The sequence below is a fragment of the Rhamphochromis sp. 'chilingali' genome (genome assembly GCF_963969265.1).
Source record: "Rhamphochromis sp. 'chilingali' genome assembly, chromosome: 11".
In the NCBI taxonomy this organism is placed as follows: domain Eukaryota; kingdom Metazoa; phylum Chordata; class Actinopteri; order Cichliformes; family Cichlidae; genus Rhamphochromis; species Rhamphochromis sp. 'chilingali'.
Window position 1 is genome coordinate 34,497,201 of NC_137938.1, and position 21,536 is coordinate 34,518,736.

The 21,536-nt window shown below is 42.0% G+C and overlaps 1 protein-coding gene across 1 annotated transcript in view; it reads left to right on the forward strand.

The window, feature by feature from the left end:
- znf385d (zinc finger protein 385D) overlaps nt 1-14,227 on the forward strand; it is a 97,795-nt gene extending 83,568 nt beyond the window's left edge. The window contains exons 6-8 of the mRNA XM_080895404.1: nt 1,041-1,222; nt 4,397-4,498; nt 13,081-14,227. Coding sequence (XP_080751530.1) covers nt 1,041-1,222; nt 4,397-4,498; nt 13,081-13,332 — 536 coding nt within the window. The 3' untranslated portion in view covers nt 13,333-14,227. The remainder of the gene's footprint in view (nt 1-1,040; nt 1,223-4,396; nt 4,499-13,080) is intronic.
- The last annotated feature ends 7,309 nt before the right edge of the window (nt 14,228-21,536 follow it).

The following is a 21,536-nucleotide window of genomic DNA, read 5'->3' on the forward strand; positions in this document are numbered from 1 at the left end:
TCATTGTTTCAAACAAATTTCTCATACTGCATTCACACACAAACACACAGACACAACACAGGGAAATGACAGTACACTGTCATCTTTGCTTTCAGTCTGAGGTTGTTCCTCTGCTTCTGCCTGCGATATCTTTGTTTTAAACATTGACTTTTTCATTAAAGTTTCAACAACATAAAACAGTCAAATAAAGATTTCTAAACAGTTTCTCCACCATGAAAACACCGAACACTTACTGAAATACTCATCGGGCAGCTGGATTTCACAAGTGACCACAAAGCTCTACACGAATTCACACAAATCAAGCTTCTTCATTACAGAGTATTTGGTCATCTCATAAACATTCGACCATGCTTTGCAGCCCATTGTTGTCAACAGTATTTTTAAGCAGTTGTAAAAGCTAAAATTCTCCGTTTGCTTTTGATTAAGGAAAAGTCCGTCTTTGGGTTCAGTGCTTGAGTTCAATTGGCAGTGACAGTTTTGCATAAACTTGGATCTCCTTCTTTTAGCTCTTCAACCTGTTGGATTACACCACGGAGCTACAAGAGCTGGACCTAAATATATCTGGATTAAACGAATGGCTTTCAAATAGCGGTTGCATCGTTTGCCAGAGGTTTGCCCAAAAATCATTTCAATTTGAAATGTAGTGATTTCCTGCTGAATAATGAACAGCTTAACATGCTAATTTACTGCATAAGTGCCCCATATTAGTGACATCTGTGTTGATGACTTGAGCTTCTGTTTGAGTGAAACTGAAACAAGTTCAGAAGAGTTTTTGGTTGAACCAGTGAACCAGTCTTGGCCCTTGTAGCTAAGTGCTCGGGGAGGTATCGTTCCAGGGAGTGACGTACAACCGGGCCCTTACTCTCTAGCCCTGAGGAGTATTTGGTCAAAAGGTCAACTTTCAGTGCGTTTAATAGGACTGTTCACTTACTTTGATCTGTGACATAAGGATAATATAAAAGTTGACCCCTTTTCCTCAGGTGGCCTCTGTTGAGTCAGATTCATGTACTGACCAAACTGCTTCCTGTTTGAACCTGCAGGTACGAAGCACAAGACGATGCTCGAGGCCAGGAGCGGTGTGGGTTCCATCAAGTCTTTTCCTCGAGCAGGAGTCAAAAGCAAACTGGCTACATCCTCCAAATCATCCACAGGCCTGCAGAACAAAACGTTTTACTGTGAGACATGTGACGTGCACGTCAACTCAGAGACTCAGCTAAAACAGGTGAGAGATATAAACGGAGCCCGAGACACTCGCTCAGTAGTAAACTGGAAAATGGATTTCTGTGTAAAATTGATCACAAGATCTTATTAAACAAGCAAAGCCGGATACGGATTAGACTGACATTAAATCAAAATTTTTATAATAATATGGCATTTTACTCATCATGTTCATCGTGCATTATAAATATCAAAGAAAATTAAAAGTCATCAACGTCTTTTTTTTATTATTCAGTGAATCATTTGGCTTTTGAGGGAGTAGTCTCGAAATATTCTAATTTGTGAAAGGATTGATTTTATTTCCATATCTGTCAAACACATTCCCTGCATTTGGAAATGGAAATAAAACCCAGTGCATGACATACAATAGCTAAATGAAACTTAGCTTCATATTTTCATTGCTATTATTAAAAAAAGGTCTGTTTGGAGGTTTACCACTTTCTTTAATGCCATTGTGACTTTATTAGATCAGACTGGGGGAGGATATATAATAAGTTAAAGTAAAAACAATATGTTTGATTGAATAAATGTGTATCCAAATGAGTCATTTCACAGTTTAGGGGAAAGGAGGATGGCTAGACTGGAAAACTGACACAAACATTAGAACTTGTAAGTGCAATTTTTCTATGACTGCCTTTCACTAAGGGTACCACAGTGGTATTGTGGTTAGTGTCAGTGGTTTGACTCTCCTCGTCAGTTTGTTGTGCGTAGCTTCCATTTTCTCCTTGTGCCTACAGTGTCATATGGACTGTTGAAGATCTGAAACACAGAATGCAGATAACGCAAACAAAAACCAAACTACTTTCAGCTGAAAAAAGGTCAAAGACACAACAGAAGAGCAGAAAATCCTGGAAGATAAACACAAGAACTCAGATTATAAATAGTAAGCAAGGTAGCATGGAGAAGCATTCGCAGACAGCTCGACAAGGACAAAAGGAAACAAGGCTTTACATACAGTACACAGCAGACTGATTACTCATGAGAAACAGGAGGGAGAGGAAAACAGGTGATCACAATTAACAACAGGATAAAACAGTCAGGGAATCAGGGGAAGACAGAAAGGAAGCAAAAGTGACACAGGACATGAAGGAAAACAGGAACCAACCAAAGCAGACATGAATACCAACTCTAAACAAAGATATACGAGGACGGGAAACAAACACAGTACAAACACATCTCATAAACACAGTATGAGAGGGAGAAACTCTGGGAAAACTGCGACTATAAAATAATTACCATTGGCATCTCAGACTTAAGAAACCGAGATGGTCATTGGGCCTTGACACCATCTGCTACTGCACTGCAGGCTGACGCATGAAGTCTGTGTTACAGTTGGTGCAAATCAATTGGGAGGTCCTGGTTTAGGTGGTTGCCACAGGGCGCATCCTCTCTGCAGTGACCTGACCTCTCCAAAGATCACCAGGCAGCGGAAGAGCTTTTCCTTTGTCCTTCTTAAAACATAGCTTGGGATGACTGACTTTTTATGGTGCTCTGAGCTAGCTGTCCACAGCTAGCTTCTTATCCTCCATGTGACAAACATACCCCAACCAACACAGGCAGCGTTGGTTCAACAAGCAGAATGTGCTTGGCTGTTTCAGGGTGTCTTGGTGTGAAATGCAGTCCTGTCATCTACCAATCTTAAACCTGAATATATTAAATAACAAGTCCTTGTTTGGTTAATTGGTGATCTTTAACTTGGCCGCAGGTGTGAGTGTCTGTTTTTCAGTGCCATCTGAGACTGCAGATGAAGGCAGGAAAGCACAGTACACTACATTATTATTTTAAACATATTACTATAAAACTTGCAGTTACCTGCAGCTGCTGGGAGAGCAAATTCATCCTCGCCTCGAGATATGAACCTGCCGCTTATGGATGTTTCTTTCAGTTGAGGATTATTTTATTATTATTCTGTGATGTTTGAATGTCTGAATCTGAAAAATGGTATTTTGTTCCTCTTTGAAAACGAACTTATATAAGGTCACGTACGAGTCAGACTGGATTTTAAGAGCAACTAGTAATGACTTTTGCCTTTATTCCTGTTGGATATCTGTCTGAGGTCTTTATGAATGCGGAAATCCTTAAAAAAATTTATTAAAAAAAGCTGGTTAAAGTGTGCGGTCAAGGAGTTGCCTGTTTTAATTTTAGATTAAGTGAGGTACGATAAGAGGTGACAAAGATGCAACTGTGACTGAAATAGCTTCGTGTGTATCTTTATAGCTCCTGCGGGACGCTGTGCAAATCTTCTTTTCTTGTAGTGCTGATCATTCTGTCATGTGGGGAACGTCTTCTACAGTAGCTGAAGACCACTCTGTTTAGTCTGAGCTAACCTCGAGTTCTCTCCCTGAAGACAGACGGGATTTGTATGAATTTTTCATGCGAGGACTTTTGCTGAGTACTTCTGAACAGCAGCAATTCTCTGTGAAAAGAATCCAGCATGAAACATTTTAGTTAGAGCTGAAAGCAGAAGAAAAGTATGATTGTTAAGCCCACTGCAAGGACTTGTGAAATTTAGACACAGCCAGAAATTTTCCTTTTGTTGTCAGCATGTACCCACTCTGAATTTGCTGGCTTTAGGTCAGACTGTAATTCTCTGTCTTCTGTTTTATTGGTTTATTCAGATCTGGCCCGAATCTCCAAGGGTTTCAAAATGAATTGTATTTAACAATGGGATATACTGTGGCATTTAGTAAAAAGCTCTGCAGTGTAACTTGCAGCGATAGAAGTGCAGACATTTTCACCACAGGTGTGAAAACCATAAAGCTGTAAGATCTTTTGCCATGAGTCAAGAGGTATGTTTTTGGTTATTGTACCTCCTTTTCTGTTCCCCGAGTGATGCCTCCCAATCTATTTTCATTTGACTGTTTCTGTACAAGTACAAACCATGTTCACATTAACAGACTGGTGCACACATTCAAAACACTTTACCACATTTGCACATTTTATTGCTGCGGTACTGCAGTTTTAGGGTAAGAGGCTGTCTCAGACAGATTGTTATGAAACTGAATGTGGATATTTTTCAGTAGAGCATGAAGAGGACTCCCTGCTCTGTGTGTTGGAGGTGGTTTAATGATTAAGTCAGAAAAACAAATGACTTAATAGTCATTTTAATATTGGAATAACCGCAGTAAAAGGACAACATTAAAGTGTGACTCGTTTTGAATCTGTCTCTCATTTCCAGCACATCAGCAGCCGGCGTCATAAAGACCGAGCAGCAGGTAAACCAGCCAAACCGAAATATAGCCCCTACAGCAAACCACAGAAAGGCCAGACCAAGCAGCCGGTGAGTCACTGCACACCTCTGTTATCTTATCAGCAACACGGGTCCAGACTGCTGCGTTACAAAGCAGGATTTAGCCAGATTTAGCCCTGGGTTTTTTAGCAGAGATACACCAACTTCAATTTTCTGGGCCGATCCTAATTTTAGGAAATATAACTTACAGCGTACACCTTTCTTTTCTTTGTGGGAATTTCTAATTTATATTCACAGTAAAACACTAATCATGTGATAACATATCAGTTTTTCTCCATTTGTGCTCCAGGTTAGAGGAACTTTTATCATTTTTACTCAAACAAATCTCGGTATAAACTGATTCTGGTTAATAGTCAGAGCAGAAAAGAAGTAACTGCAACTACCTGATCTAACATGCTTTACATGTTTGTCTCATAATGCTACTCTGTGGTGGTGTTATTGACTGATAAGAGTTACAGCTGATAAATGGTGAATAACACTTACTGTACCTGAAATTACTGGAATACAAATAAAGGAAGTCTTCTACAAGCAGACGCAGGTCGAGCTGTAGAAACTGAATGTTTCTGCCTTGACGTTAACAGACTATTATGTATTACATGTGTTTTATGGAATATCTGTGTGCCATTCATTTTTTTTGTATCGATTTAGGTGTTTACACGGCACATTACTACCAAGCGTAACAATGGCAGGTTGCAGCAATCAAAGCTCAGCTTATAGACCGATACATGTGACCCTGACCAACCGAGCTTTGTGTTAACAACCCAGTTTGAGATTGTGGTTACCACAACGGCGGTTATCAGCTTGCTTTGTTAATCCACCTTAAAAAAAGTTGTGCTTGTCGTGTCATTTCAGTCTCTGTAAAAATGGACTGAAGTGTTGCTTGCTTTGGACATAGAGGAAAAAGTGATGCAGATCTTTAAATATATATATTTTTATATATATATATATATATATATATATATCTCCATCCATCCATCCATCTTCATCCGCTTTGTCCGGGGCCGGGTCGCGGGGGCAGCAGCCTAAGCAAAGAGGCCCAGACCTCCCTCTCCCCAGCCACCTCCTCCAGCTTATCCGGGGGAATACCAAGGCGTTCCCAGGCCAGCCGAGAGATATAATCTCTCCAGCGTGTCCTGGGTCTGCCCCGGGGCCTCCTCCCGGTGGGACATGCCTGGAACACCTCACCCAGGAGGCGCCCAGGGGGCATCCTTGTCAGATGCCCGAACCACCTCAGCTGGCTCCTTTCGATGTGGAGCAGCAGCTGCTCTACTCTGAGCCCCTCCCGGATGGCCGAACTTCTCACCCTATCTCTAAGGGAGAGGCCAGCCACCCTTCGGAGGAAGCTCATTTCTGCCGCTTGTATCCGCGATCTTGTTCTTTCGGTCACTACCCACAGCTCGTGGCCATAGGTGAGGGTAGGGACGTAGATCGACCGGTAAATTGAGAGCTTCGCTTTTACACTCAGCTCCCTCTTCACCACGACGGACCGGTGCAGCGTCCGCATTACTGCAGCTGCAGCCCCAATCCGTCTGTCGATCTCCGGCTCCCTATATATATATATATATATATATATATAAGGGGTGCAACGATACACAAAATTCACGGTTCGGTTCGATACTTTGGTGTCACGGTTCAATATTTTTTTGATACAAAAAAAATGTTCATGCCTTTTTAATTTGTCATTTATTCTACATATATTATTATAAATATATATTTTAACTCAAAAGTACAGTTTTTAAATTTAATGTTGCTGAAACAACAAAGTAATAAAAAAATAAATCTAGCTGATCGAGGAATCACTCATCTTTGGAAAAGAGAGTTTATTACAGAGAAATGGCTCTTTCCAAAATAAAAGCTATACTATACGCTTCTTCTGGGCTATATTCTCAGCAGCATATTAAACATATCAGGTCCCCATAAGGAGAATCATGTGCTAACGGCTGTCTAAATGACTCGGGTAAAGTTAGTAGCATGCGTGCTTGTTGTTTTTGTCTGCTTCCACTTGTCTTTGCACTAGGATGATGTCAGCTTAAATGTGCAGTCATATTCGTTGTGTTCCCACTAGTGCTGTCAGCGTTAATCTCGTTGAAATGACGTCAACGCCACAACACGGCAAATCTCCGTTAACGCCCCGTGCGGGGCTGGACGGCCAACACCTTAACGAGCTAACTGCGCTAACACACTAGTTCCCACCCATGTAATTGAGCATTAACTTAACTTCTGTCTCGCTAGCTTGCCCTGGCTCAGTGAATCTGCGTTCGACTACTCCGCCTAGGCTGCACTGTCGAGCGCAGATCCACTGAGCGCTTAACACAGACAGCATCGTCAGAAGGAAGAGCGCATGGCAAGCCAGCGAGACAGAAGTTAAGCTCTCCTTGCAAAATGACAAATTGAACCTCCCCCACCCTCATTCAGATCTGGCGTTTGGAATTATTTTGGTTTTCATGTGACGTATGACTCTGAAGGTAAGCGCATCATGGACTAAAGTAAAACAGTATGTTGGATGTGCCACGCAATGCTCAATTACATGGGTGGGAACTAGTGTGTTAGCGCAGTTAGCTCGTTAACGTGTTGGCCGTCTAGCCCCACGATCAGGGGTAGCTCGTTAAAGGAGATTGCCGTGTTGTGGCGTTAACGTCATTTCAACGAGATTAACGCTGACAGCACTAGTGGGAACACAACGAATATGACTGCACATTTACGCAGACATCATCCTAGTGCAAAGACAAGTGGAAGCAGACAAAAACAACAAGCATGCATGCTACAAACTTTACCCGAGTCATTTAGACAGCCGTTAGCACATGATTCTCCTTATGGGGACCTGATATGTTTAATATTGTGGCGAGCTCAGACAAGGAGGAGACGGAGGTGTTGTTTCGTCTTGCTTCCCGTGAGCTAGCCAGGGAGCACAGCCGTTTATCGACATCTGCAGAAGAACACTGCCGCTAGCTAACTGCTCAGCGCGGCAACCGCACAGCAACAACAACAACACACAGAGCGCCCTCTGACCCCGGAAGGACACACCGTCGCAGCGAGAGGGCGTCACCCGTCACTATGGCAACATAAACAAAACATAACTGTACAAACAGAACCCCGAACAGCCCTGACCCGCTACATAGCCCCACCTAAGGGGTCAGTCGTCCCCGACGACCCCATTACCCCACACAAAGTCCTCCAAATGTCCAGGTGCCTTCTTTTGGCGCACCGACCGGTCACGACCGGCGGGGGAAAAGTCACTCGGGTCAGAACATGGGGTGCCACCATCATCCCACTTCTGACACCAATGTGGCGAGCTCAGACAAGGAGGAGACGGAGGTGTCGTTTGGTCTTGCTTCCCGTGAGCTAGCCAGGGAGCACAGCCGTTTATTGACATCTGCAGAAGAACACTGCCGCTAGCTAACTGCTCAGCGCGGCAACCGCACAGCAACAACAACACACAAGGCGCCCTCTGACCCCGGAAGGACACGCCGTCGCAGCGAGAGGGCGTCACCCGTCACTATGGCAACATAAACAAAACATAACTGTACAAACAGAACCCCGAACAGCCCTGACCCGCTACAATATGCTGCTGAGAATATAGCCCAGAAGAAGCGTATAGTATAGCTTTTATTTTGGAAAGAGCCATTTCTCTGTAATAAACTCTCTTTTCCAAAGATGAGTGATTCCTCAATCAGATACAGGGCTCGCAAAATCGCTAGCCCGACGTCCCGGGGCTTCGCTGTCAAAATAAAAAACGCGCACAAGATAAGAAGTTGCAACGGGTGTTTGCGTACATAAGATTTTCAGGCGGAGGACAGACATTTGTTTAGAACTCTTAAAGATGTCGAAGAAGCAAGCTCCTTTAAGCAATTACTGTGATGTTCCTCCACCTCCAAAGAAATGTCAGAAGGAGTCCGAACCACAAAAGAAGCGCGTATTCTCGGAAAAGTGGTTGCAGGAGGTGAGCTGGCTTCAAACAAATGATGAACGCACAGAGATGTGGTGCGGAATGTGCCGTGAAAATCCCACTCTAGCGGACAAAAACAGCCTTTTATATGGACGCAAACGCGCGTCTTTTATTTTGACAGCGAATGCGCACATGCGGACCACTTATGTGCACCCGTGTAAATAACATAATGTTCTGCCGGGTGTGTTGTTGGTTTTCTCTCGATTTCTGAGTCCACAAGCGCCTTTGTTACTGGGACCAGTCATTTTAAGAAAGGCCCCCATTAGAACCCATGAGAAATGCAAGAAATGCATTATTGCTCAGTCTGCAATATCTTTCCCAGAACAAACACCAATTGCAAATAACATACTAAAAATAAACCTGAAAAATCTGTTTAGAACAGCGTACTATGTTGCAAAGAGTGAACTACCGCTGGCAAAATTTAGCAGTCTTTGCAAACTTCAAAAAGCAAATGGCCTAGATCTTGGTTCCACTGTCTCTTACCCGTGACTTCAGTGGAAATTTCAAATTCAGGATCTGACACAGACTGATTCAAGTCCTACACAGTTCTTACAAGTTCATAGAAATTTCTGTTCAATTAGAACCAAGTATTTGAGTTGATGATTGTAATTTTTATACAATGTTGTAATTTGTTTTTCAACAATTTTTTGATTAATGTTTTGTTTCCTTTACAATATTATACATTAAAGTATAATATTGTAAAGGAAACAAAACATCAATCAAAAAATTGCTCTCTTTTTTATTCGGGCTAGATGTATATATGTATATAGATGTGTGTGTGTGTGTGTGTGTGTGTGTGTGTGTGTGTGTGTGTGTGTGTGTATATATATATGTGTATATATATATATAATGTATGTATGTATGTATGTATGTATGTGTATATGTATGTATATATATATATATATATATATGTGTGTGTGTATATATAAAAAGAAGGAAATCGAGTCGTGCTGGCAGAAAATGGTTAATCCTGTGAATTCACAAGTTAATATATGGATTTTGCCACTGTCAGTGCTGCTGTTTATTTCTGATACATGATAGCTGCATATTAAAGGTGTGAAAGCTACAAAGTGCGTTCAGGTCTGACGCACTCCTTTAGCCCAATGACAAAGGTGTCAAAACACTTCATCTAGTTTTTCACAAGATTAAAGTGAAATAAATGTTATTGACTGAATGTTCTCTGCAACAAATAATAGACTAATTGATTTTTCTAATCTGTGCTCTTGTGGCTGCGACTTCAGCAGCATAGAACAGACGTGGCAGCAGATTGGGAATTTTCTGCATCACCAACCGAATGCATGCAAATTCCGGACAGTTTGTGCTGCTCAGATTTTACTGCATGGCTTTATTTAGCAGTGTTACTAACGGCAGCCCATCAAGCTCCCTGTAAAATAAAATAAAAACATATTGCACAAAACTATGAGCAGAACCCGCTCTTGACCATGTCACATGCTTAACATAGGTCACCATGGCGACCTAGCCAGGCAAATAAATAAAGCTGTTATCGTGAAATCTCTGGCTTTGGGCTCAGCACACCTTACTACCCCATTAATCTCCAACTAACCCCTCGGGGTATGTTGATCCTGCTTTGTTAGAAAGGCCATCGGTATCAACACAACAGGCAAAGTGACTCCCAGCTAATGGGCTCCTGGAAGACCGACTCATCAACCCACGAGCAGCACTTTGTAGATCCTTTGTCTTTCTCTCCTTTTCTAACCTCTTCCAGGTGCTGCAGCTTCTTGTTGTCGTACTTTGTTTTTGTGGGAAAGAACAGAAAACAAACCAACACTCAGAATTTCTTTGTTTGTCAGCACAAAATCCTGCGCATCTCTACTAAAGTGTTTTTTGATTAAGCATGCTCAGTCCACTCGACGGTTCCTGTTTCAGTAAAATGTCAGCTCTCATAACAGGATCACCCCTTATCCAGCTTTTATTAAAAACCTGTGACAGTGTGCGATGCCATTTAATTTGAAAACTTGACATTTTATTGACAAAAATGGCACGGCTGAAGGCTTTTCTGAGCCAGCGTGCTGGAGGTGGAAGGCAGGCTCGCGTTGAACGCTGTTTAGACTTGATTGTAAATGTCAGTTTTAACTTATTTGGAGTGCCCCAGACTGTGGTCTTCAGCATCACAGCAGTTCATATTAGAGTCAGGCAAGCTGACAAACCGCAGAGTAAGAGAAATGCACTGAAAAGAAAACTTTCAAGTACTTTCTTGAGGTCATTGTTTAACTTTCTGGCATTTTGTAGAAAACTCGATCTCTCTCGCACTCCCAGCGAGTTGAGACAACTGCTAAAGGATTTTTGAGTGTCATATGACACATGATTAGCAGCATGCAATAATGAGCCCTATGGAATCAAAGTGGGGAAGATAAAGGACAGCCGAACTTTTCATCTTACAAAAGAGGCACCAGAAAAGCGCATTCATCACACCCACTGTTTGCTGAGACGAAGCATGGGGGTTACCAGTGTGGGGGAAATGACTTTTTCTGAAACCCATCATTGACTGAGTTAACGGAGAGGAGCTTCTCTGATGAGCACAGGGTAAAGAATGCATCCCACAGGGCTTCGGTGCCTGAATCAGTGATTGATAATCCATGACAAGTGCTGCCATACTGGTGCCATGAGAATACTGATACAGAAGATTAAGCCAGATAACTTTGGTGACCTTTAAACCCTTTTTTTAGGCTTTTCTTGGAGGTCAGACACTGTTTGTGTCCCTGTCACATCATGAGTTTTATATTCTGTCTTTAATTCCATTTTTTAGTCATTTTCCTTCTCTGTTAAAACTGTGAGAGTATATTATTAAAGCAGTTATCTCATTTTTGGACATAATCTCGATTATACGAAACACTGCCACTGAATTATTCTCATTATTAGGTCTGCAGAACTGGTTAGTAAGTTGAATAGGTTGAGTTGATGATAACACGGCTCAACAATATTGGACACACTCTCATCTCAGCTGTGGCAAATGCCAAAACTGTTTCAATTAGCAGCTGATTTCTGACACCTGTTTGATGCCCCATTGAAGTCTCTTGCCTCATCTCACAGCCTTAGCAATGCTGTCAGTTTTCTGCTTATATGCATTTTATTTACTACAGTTAAGTTTATCCCAGTTTAGAGTTTGAGTATGTTGCAGACACCACAGCACATCATCTGCCTCTGTCTCACCCACTCTGCTTGTTCTCCATCGCTGTAGCTCCATGACCCTTCCTTGCTCCATAATTAATGTCCTTTGCCCAACATACTTGCTCTCCCTGCTCAGTATCTGCTCAGACCATCTCAGCTTTGCCTCTCTAACTTTAAATCCAAACCGCTCGACCTGAGCTGCCCCTCTGATACTCTCATTTCTGAAAATCCTGTCTCTCCTTGTTGTTCAAACTAGAATCTTAGCATCTTCAACTCCAGCCACTTCAGCTCTGCCTCCTGGCAGCAGAGCAGCGGATTTTACAAAGGAAGATAAAACTGGAATATTAGAAAAATATAAGGAGCTTAAACACAGGATACAGACTGGAAGTAGCACAGCGGCTGTAGAGAGAACAGCGGTGTGAGCGTGTGAGAGGAAAAGCACTGCACATTTAGTTTATTTAGCCTATTGCTGTATGAATGTGTGAGACCTTTAAACAGTTTGGTCAGTGATACTGGAAGAGCTCTATTAGCTTAATAACGTTTACCCCATTCTAAGCCACAAAAGAAATCCAGCATAAATGCAGAATGTGGAAGTTATCAATATCACAACTCTATCATTAAACTTTGGGAGAATCTGATGAATTAATATTGAATATTTCATTATATAATTAGACTTTAGTCAATGTGCAAATTCAGGAGGTGCAAATAGATGTCCGGCTTTAGGATCACGTTCATGCTTATCCAACAAAAAATAGTTCCCAGCCAACAGAGGAAAAAATATCAAGGAATAAATTTTTACTTTTTTTCATCTGGGAAAAAAAACGTCCACTATCCATGCAGAGCTCTGAGAATTGATGCTATTTTCTGGAGAACTGATAGTCAATAGGTCATGATTTCATATCTATTGATCACTAATCTGGAATGTGACTTGGGGCTGGAACCCCCTTCTATTACAGGAAATCTCACGTTAACCCTGAAGTTACCTGGAGAAGATAAAATCCTGTTTCATAATAAAGGCCTCTGGTCTCACAACCAACCTGTAAACAAAAACAGAAACTTAAGCAGGAAAAAGTAAATTTAATATGTTCAGTGAGCAAATACAAAGAGTTTCTGATGTGGTATGCAGGACCTATTTTAATTATCCAGCAGTTGAATAAAATGTTTGAACGTTGTAAAATGTGGGTCCAAGCAGACCGAGCAGGATTGGTAGTTTGTCTAATTTACAAACAGCAAAACTTGTCTTGATTTTAGCAGTTTAATTTAGATTTATGCTCCTGTCCTGGAAACTATTTGCTCTAACTTTAGATCACATTCAATAACCAAAAGCCATCTTGTTTTTTTAAAATGAAAGAATATTACATTCTTGTATCGCTGTGAAAACGTAACATACTAGGAATTGTATCCTGCCTGGTTTAGAGTATACGTTTACTTTGTGTGACAGCTTTGCAGAGATGTCTTGATTGTACCGTTCCCTTGCTCTCTCTATCCTGTGCACATATAAGGCTGTATTAACTGTTTTTTCCCCTGTCTCCACCAGATAAAATTGATTTTGGGGAAGGAGCGCCAGTGTCACCCTCTGACCACACAGATCATACCCGCTCACCTGGCGGCAGTGGCAGCAGCTGCCGCAGCCATCGGCAACTCTTTCACGCACCGCACGAACAGCGCCACTAATCACACCCCGACCCCTGCGCTCTTTCAGACACAAACCCTGCCTGCTGCACTGCTCCGCCCAGCCCCCGGGCCTGTCAGGACCTCCCATCCACAAGTCCTATTTGCCCCTTATTGACCCGTTCGACCCAGCTGGAGCTACTCTGCCTCTGCTCAAGGAACTGACCATACGGGTCACCCAGACCAGACCAGGAGTGCTTTCGGCAAACGTACTCCTTCTATGCATCCAGAATACTGAACATCATCGTGTCATTATCAGACCTGTACTGTTTCTCACCTCTCCTCATGTGGATTAACCTCCATTCAGAGCATCGGGTGCTTTCTCATGCTGGATTTATTTCTCTAATCTCACTGGACTTTACATGCTTTCTGTGCCATCCTGCTGCCCATGGCTCATGCCTAGACCCCGGACTTGAACCTACATTGTACCGCAATAATATATAAGACTAACCCCGTGAACTATGCAGTGTCATTATTTCATGAAGCGAGGCGCCGTTTGAGCTAAAATATGGTGGGGATATGCTTTCTGTAAAGATGCAGCGTGGCACTTAGATCACTGCTTTGGTGGAGGATTACTGTCACTCATAATTTAAAAGGTTGTTACAAATTGTAGGAGTGAGCAAAGCCCTCCTCTGTTCCTGTATGCACTTTAAGCCCCTCCTCCGTTGATGTCTACATTAGATGGTTAGACTATGTTAGATGGTTAGTATATGTTGTACTGTGTTTTTTGTATCCGTTCTTGCATAAGTGTGTGTGTGTGTGTGTGTGTGTGTGTGTGTGTGTGTGTGTGTGTGTGTGTGTGTGTGTGTGTGTGTGTGTGTGTGTGTGTGTGTGTGTGTGCGCGCGCGCGCGAGAGAGAGAAAGCTTTCCATCCACCATAAGCCATCCCAGTCGATATCCAGCACACATTGTCACTGACCATGTCTCGGGCCAGAGGGACCACAAAGGCTTGTCTGTGTTAACTGTCAATGTGTAAAAGGTGAACAGTTTAAAATAAAAGAGCCCTAATTTGTTAATGCTGGTGGCCATGACCAATTCATTGGATAAAATCACAGTTACAGTCATAGTATTCATATGAGCTTACAACATTGAGTTACATCAGCAAGTTCTGAATAATTCTTAACAATATTTGATCAACCAGTGTACAGCTGTGTAATTTCAATAATATTCATCCAGTTTTCAAACATTTCTAAAGAACACCACTAAAGTGAAAAGAAGATTATTTCCATGTGCAATAATTTATATGTGCTGCTATGGCTCTGTTCTGAGACCTTCCAGGCCTTCCACACGCATACGAGCATAATGGGATTCTCACATGGAAAGTGTCACGAGCATTTAATTCATTTTTAATAAAAAGCAGGCGGGTGAGATGGGTGGTGCTAGAGCCAGCGGGCGTGGTCCTGAAAGAGACTTGCTGTGTCGAGAACACGCCCACCCACGTTGAAGATCAAGAATATTGGATATTCGAGTTGGAGATCATGCTAAACTTCAAGGTGACAAAATGGGGAAAATGTAATTCTGGCTCTGGCAGAACAGCCACTGCCGTATAGTGCACATATTAAAATTTACAGGGACATAAAGAGGTTATTTATGATGGTGTTGGAGAAACCTGAAAAACAGCGAACAGTTTTCAAGGAACAAAGTAGGAAATGCAACTATTTCATGTTGTCAAACTCAACAGCGATGCTAAGTTGGTTCCATCTTGCAGCTGACTGATGCTTGCGAGATAAATGGTGTCAAGCAGTCTGGCTGCAGTGGAATTCTATGTGAAAAGTGTGCGAGGCTTGGAGAGCATAGAAGATCCAAACACATCATGAAGAAGATGAGCAGGATTGCAAAGTGACTTTCAGATGCCGCAGCAACTGTAGGCCCGGTAAAACAGCTTAAATAGTATGCTTTGAATTAAATTTACCAACAAAAAATATTCTACCTGAGCCTTGAGCTGATGTGGGTTGGAAATAAATGTCATCACCTATCTGTTGGGATTTTGGGCTAAGCTTCACTTTGTGGCTTTTTTAAACTAATTCTACGCTTTATTTTAATCTATTCTGAGCAAAAGTCAAGTTCAGAACACACGATCTAGAGACAGCAAAAATGAGTAAATGGAAATCCCAAATCACTGTACCTAAAAAACAAACACCACATATATACTCTGGTGCAATGAAGGATATTCACTCTATTATTGTTTAGTTTTTGCAAGGTTTGGATACACAGAGCGACAGTAGTGCACATGCATACACAGTCAGAATACAAAAATCAAACTGAAAACATAGAATTGAAATTCATCGCAGAGCACCATCCCCACAAAAAACAAATGTTTCTGAAGAATGTTTGCTCAACTTATTTGTAGCATAGAGTGTTACTGCAGACACATATCTATAATCCTGAGGGTAAATATGCTACCAGCACATTTGCATTCTGCTGAAATATCAGAAATATAATGTTGCTTTTTTCCAGGGTTAGCGAGCACAGTTGATTTATTTTTAAGTGACATGAAACTTATTAATTCAGTGCAAAAATTTGCCCAAACAGGCTGCTATGGTGTGACTGACAGATGATTAATTGGACTAGTAATACAGCAAAGCTCATGATCTTGATAATTAGCTGAATGTAGTTATGTAAAGTCCAGCCAGTCAGGCACAGAGTCATTTCTTGTCATTTAAAATGGAAAACTTTAAAACTTTGAAACTGTAGTCCAGATAAAATGCTAATGAAACATTGGTGAGTTTAGGACGTGTTAAGCAAAGTATCCACAATGCAATTTCTTGGTTAGTCCAGAGGTGCCCAAGGATCTTGGTGATGCTGTTGGCTGCGATCATACTGTGAATGAGGGTAAAAATGATCACTGTCTGGAGTTAAAGGGAGCAATTAATGAAGTAATAACAAATAAATCAAATCAGGCAGTTTAATACATAACGATACAAACTGAGTTCCTTTTGTATGTGCTTCTACCCACACGTCCTTCTAAGTGATCTCATAGAGCTCAGAAAGTAAATTCATCTCATGGTCCCACCTGCAAGCTATACACACATCTGGTTTTTTCCTCTCATGCCTGATCTGTGTCCATTCAGTTGTCAATAAAGTTGTGCTCACTTCAGCATCTAGGTAGAGCACAGGAGCAAAAGCACAAAGTAATTTAACACGCAACTTTTCTCTCCGTAAGTATCGCCAAGCATATATTGCACAGCTCTGCATATGTTTTGCTAAAATGATCTGGTTATTTCACACATACACAGCAAACTGAATGATAATAATTTCATGCTATGTGAGAATAAGCCGTGTTCAGACACATATGTATGTGTTCTATGCACTGTGAAAAATCACACTCAGGGATCAAACCACAAACCGTCCAATTAGCACACAACCTGCTCGACCGTCAGAGCCATCACAGCCTGGTGTCGCTCATACCGGGTTAGTTCAAGGGCGGCAGACGTCAGTTTGAATTTAAACTGATGATGCTCACAAGAAGTACTTGCCAATCGGAAAGTAGCCACGATAGCTCATGCAACATCTGCTTATATATCGTGAAATGTATTTGGCTAAATCCACAAAGAGAACTAAACCTCAGAGCCATCAGCCAATCTATGGGATCAGCACAGGTCAGCTGACTACAGCCTGTTCAGAGTCTGGGTGAATTGGAGCTCACAAGTTTGGTAGTTTTGAGATGACTCATTTTTTTCCTCACTGAAAACTGAACCGCTACCAGGATCTTATGGTTCCTCCACCTGCCAGAGCCCATTTTGAGCCCATGTCATTTGTAATGGTCTTGAGAACAAACAGCCCAAAACAACACCAAACAGACTGGATGTTTAAAAAAAAAAAAAAAAAAAAGTTGAGTTGTAGCAGCAGGAGCTATGTTCGTATGATGTCATCGTAGTCTAGCATTCAGTAGAAATGATCATTGTACAGCCTACATGTACAAGTTTATTAGACCTATGCCACACAGAGCTCACAGTAAACTAAACAAAATTCTGAAGTCTTACTGTGTGTAGACACCTTAAGGGACTATTGTCAGCCATGAATAATTAGACATTTGGTACTCTCTAACCATTAGTGGCAGCAGGGCAGCAAATGTGGGAATGAGTCAAAATAAACTCGAGTGTGCGTGCTTATGGTAATGAAGGAATATGTCAGCCAGTGCAATGCTGTGGCTTACTGAGCTAAATCTCTCCGTTTGGACAAGACTTCTCCATCTTTATTCTCTAAGACGTTCTTAAAAGCCACAGTAACTGGCCATTAACATTTTTCTGCCAACATTAATCCGGTTCTGTCAAAATAAACAAGACAAATACATTTTACAGCGTGATAAAAACGAATGCATCCTTTAATAAAAACTCATATACGTGGCAGACAAGCATTAACAAGTGAGCGTGCAGAATTCACAGACAGCGTGGCATGCATGCACACACACCATAAATACACCAATGAGGTCTGACATCTCAAAGCCCCGATGGCTTTCTTCCATCCAAGAAACAAAATCACTGGCCAAAGCAGGGCTGAGAGCTTTAACATTTTGGAGAGACTGCAACTCACGACAACACCATAACTCTTGCACTAGGTATTAAAGTCAGTTGTTCAGTGTGTGAACTTTTCCATAGAACCATAAGCTCATTCGTTCACCCCTCGTTTGTAGCACATCTAGCCCCAAACTCCCTGACGCATGAAAACTGGCTCTCTACCCAGACGAGGGAGCTTCTTTTCACCAAAGCTCTGCTCGCCCTCCAAAACCAATACAGCAGGCCGCCCGAGGACCAGGCCGCTGCTCTGTGAGTTGAATCTCTGGCCACCGTCTCGCTTGCATTTAATCTCACTGGAGCAATGATCACAAACATCTGTAAGTGGGATGCTCAGCTTTTCTATCTGCTGTTCAAGAGAGCTATCAGCAGAAAACAGCGCCTGGCTCCTTCTCTGTCAGCGGGGAAAATGCTGCGAACAGCTGGACGTCCAACCAAGCGAGCACTGAAATGTAGATTAGGTCTGAGTGCGACTCAGAAAAGAGAAAATCTGCTCTAGCTGATGACCAGATTGAAACCAAGTGAACCTTATCTAAGGCTTGTTTCAAGACAATGAATTCAATAATGAGCAACAAACAGTGACATGAAATGAATTTTTAATAATTCACTGCACACTCTATAATTAGCATGAAAATGGTAAAACAACATCCTCGGTATTTGTTTTTATCTAAGCTCTCGGCATCTATTTATTTTCATTTCTCATCAGGCTGAGGAAGTGAACCCAGCAACGGGATTGTTTTTATTTGTTGTTCAATGTCAGAAAAGAAAATGAGGACTAAGTAATCAACCAGTTTCTCCAGTTTTCTTACCTTTAAACTTTCTATAAAATATTATCTTTAATAAAACAATACATTACCAATAATTCCATTTTTACCAAACATTACATTTAATGTATCCCAAATGATCTTTTCTACACTAATTATTGCAGGAGACGTGTTTTATTTACTTTTGCACTTAATTTATAGTCGGCAAATTTAAACAGACCAAATTATTGAAAATAAAAGAAGCCACAAGATCAATAACCACTTTGTTGGGTACACCTTAGGTACATGCCTTCAGAACTGCCTCAATTCTTCATGGTGTTTTTCAGCAACGAGGTGCTGGAGACATTCCTCAGAGATTTAAATCCATGTTCAAGAAACCCGTTTGATCTGAGCTCTGTGACATGGTGCATTATCCTGCTGAAAGCAACCATCAGAAGATGGGTGCACTGTGGTCATAAAGGGATCTGCATGGTTACCAAGCCATCATGGCATTAAACAACGCTCAGCTAGAAATAAGGAGCCCAAAGTGTGCCATTCTTGGGATGGGTCCATACTTTAATGGTATTTGTCCAAACTCTGAATGTTTCAGTGGAAAAGGTCAAAGTCTTACATTGTCCAACTTTGATGAATCTGTGTGAACTGTAGCATCAGTTTGCTGTTCTTAGCTGACAGGAGCAGCACCTGGTGTGGTCTTTTGTAGCTCATCTGCCTCAAGATTCACCGTGTTGTGCATTCAGAGATGCTGTTCTGCATACCTTGACTATAAAAAGTGGTTCCTTGAGTTTCTATTGCCTTCCTATCAGCTCGACACAGTCTGGCCATTCTCCTCTGACCTCTGGCATCAATAAGGCATTTTTACCCAGAGAACTGCTGCTCACTGGATATTTTCTCCATTTCGGACCTTTCTCTGCAAACCCCAGTAATGGCTGTGTGGGAAAATCCCAGCAGTTCAGCACTTTCTGAAATGCTCAGACCAGCCCATCTGGCACCATCAGTCATGCCACGTTCTAAGTCACTTAAATCACTTTTCTTCCCCATTCTGATTCTCAGTTTGAATTTCATCCTGCATGTTTACATGCACTGCGTTACTAGATTAACAGATATTTAAGTAAATAAGCAGATGAACAAATGTACCTAATAAAGTGGCAGGTGACCCAACTTGTATTTTGAGCCTAAAGCCAGTTTTGAATGTCACAAAGTCTCTCTATTAACCTAGTCTAATCATCAGTGTAACCCATGCTGAACACCTAACCTGCTGTTTGAGTTTAAAATCAGCACCAGCGTTTCATTAATACTCGTCCTGTTAATATGCTTTAAGAGTGGCCCCTATATAGAGTGGGATAGATTGTTAGCAGCTGCACTAACTTATGAGAAAACCAGCTGAGCCACAGATAACACACTGGTTCTAGTCCTGGCCAACATTCAGGAGAACACCTGACTTTAAGGGGAAACAGTTGCCTTGATACTGGAAAGCAGAACAGTTCACGTCACTGTCCCACTTCCAAAAAGAACAAAACGCACAGTCCAAGGCAAGGATCAGCTATGTTCTATAACACGCTGACACCTGCAACAGGGAACAGCAGTTGTTTTCCCAGACCCCATTCGGAGTAGGCCGCCAATCCCACCTTTAGGCGGCAGCATGGGCCCTGGCCTGTGCAGAAAGACAGGGAAATGTAGCAGCAGTGTTTGAAGTGTGAAATATAAGTAAAGTATAAGTACAATTAAATGCACGTGCCTTCAATTAATTGCCCCTTTGGGATAAATAAAGTCTTTCTGATTCTGATTCAACCCAACCAATCACAGCCATATTAGTGCCAATGTCCCACAGCAAACACATGGGAGTCAACTGCAGGTGATACCAGTCTGCCATATTACACACAGATTGGTGACTTCAGCACAACAGCACAAACGGTTGCTGCAGGAATTCACATGTGTTGAGTAACTATGCAGAAAATGCATGTATTGTTTAGATTTCTATGCTTCATCCTGATAACAATACAACGCTTTTACTGCAGCAAACAGAACAGGGGGCAGAAAATTGATTTCACTTTAATTTTACTTTATTTTCTGGGTGCTCTTCACTTTGGGACAATGCCAGACTTAAATGAGCTTCTGGAGTAACATATTCAAATGTATCAAGTTTAAAGTCACAGAGCTTTTAACGTGGCAGCTTTAGAACAGCAGCACTGAGCATGCACTCAGGGGGGAAGTATGAATAAATATTGCTTTCTTGCCTTATTTGTGACATGTTATTATTGTTTTGGATTTTTCATAGTGTGACGTGTTCCTCTCAGCTGAAGCACAGGGCGCACTGTGCGTCGCTATGTGTGACCGCAAACAGAGCCTGGAACAGACAGCCTGGGTTAGCAACGACCACAAACTATGATATCCATTACTTCTGATTTTAGGTTGTATTAAGCCAGCTAACACAAGGAAACCCTGCCTGTGAACTTGCCCCTCAGGGCTTGTGCTGCACAGTCTGAGCTTTGTTTGGAGCATTAACAATGAGGACATCTTTTTTCTCTTCTACACACAAAAATGTCAAGAAACAAAAAATGCTACAAAAACAGCAAAGTGAATGGGATTAAATTTAAGCAACACTGCAATAAGTCACCAAATAGAAAGAAACACAAACTGTTATATTCCTCTGAGCTGCTGCTGCTGATTTTTGTGTGTCAGTTCACTACTGGGGAGAAATAAAATGGTAATTTGCTCTGATTATCTGACTGTAATAATATCCATCCATCCATCCATCCATCCATCTTCATCCGCTTTATCCGGGGCCGGGTCGCGGGGGCAGCAGCCTAAGCAGAGAGCCCCAGACCTCCCTCTCCCCTGCCACCTCCTCCAGCTTATCCAGGGGAACACCAAGGCGTCCCCAGACCAGCCGAGAGATATAATCTCTCCAGCGTGTCCTGGGTCTGCCCCGGGGCCTCCTCCCGGTGGGACATGCCAGGAACACCAACCCCAGGAGGCACCCAGGAGGCATCCTTGTCAGATGCCCGAACCACCTCAGCTGTAATAATAGTTTTTAAAAATATGAC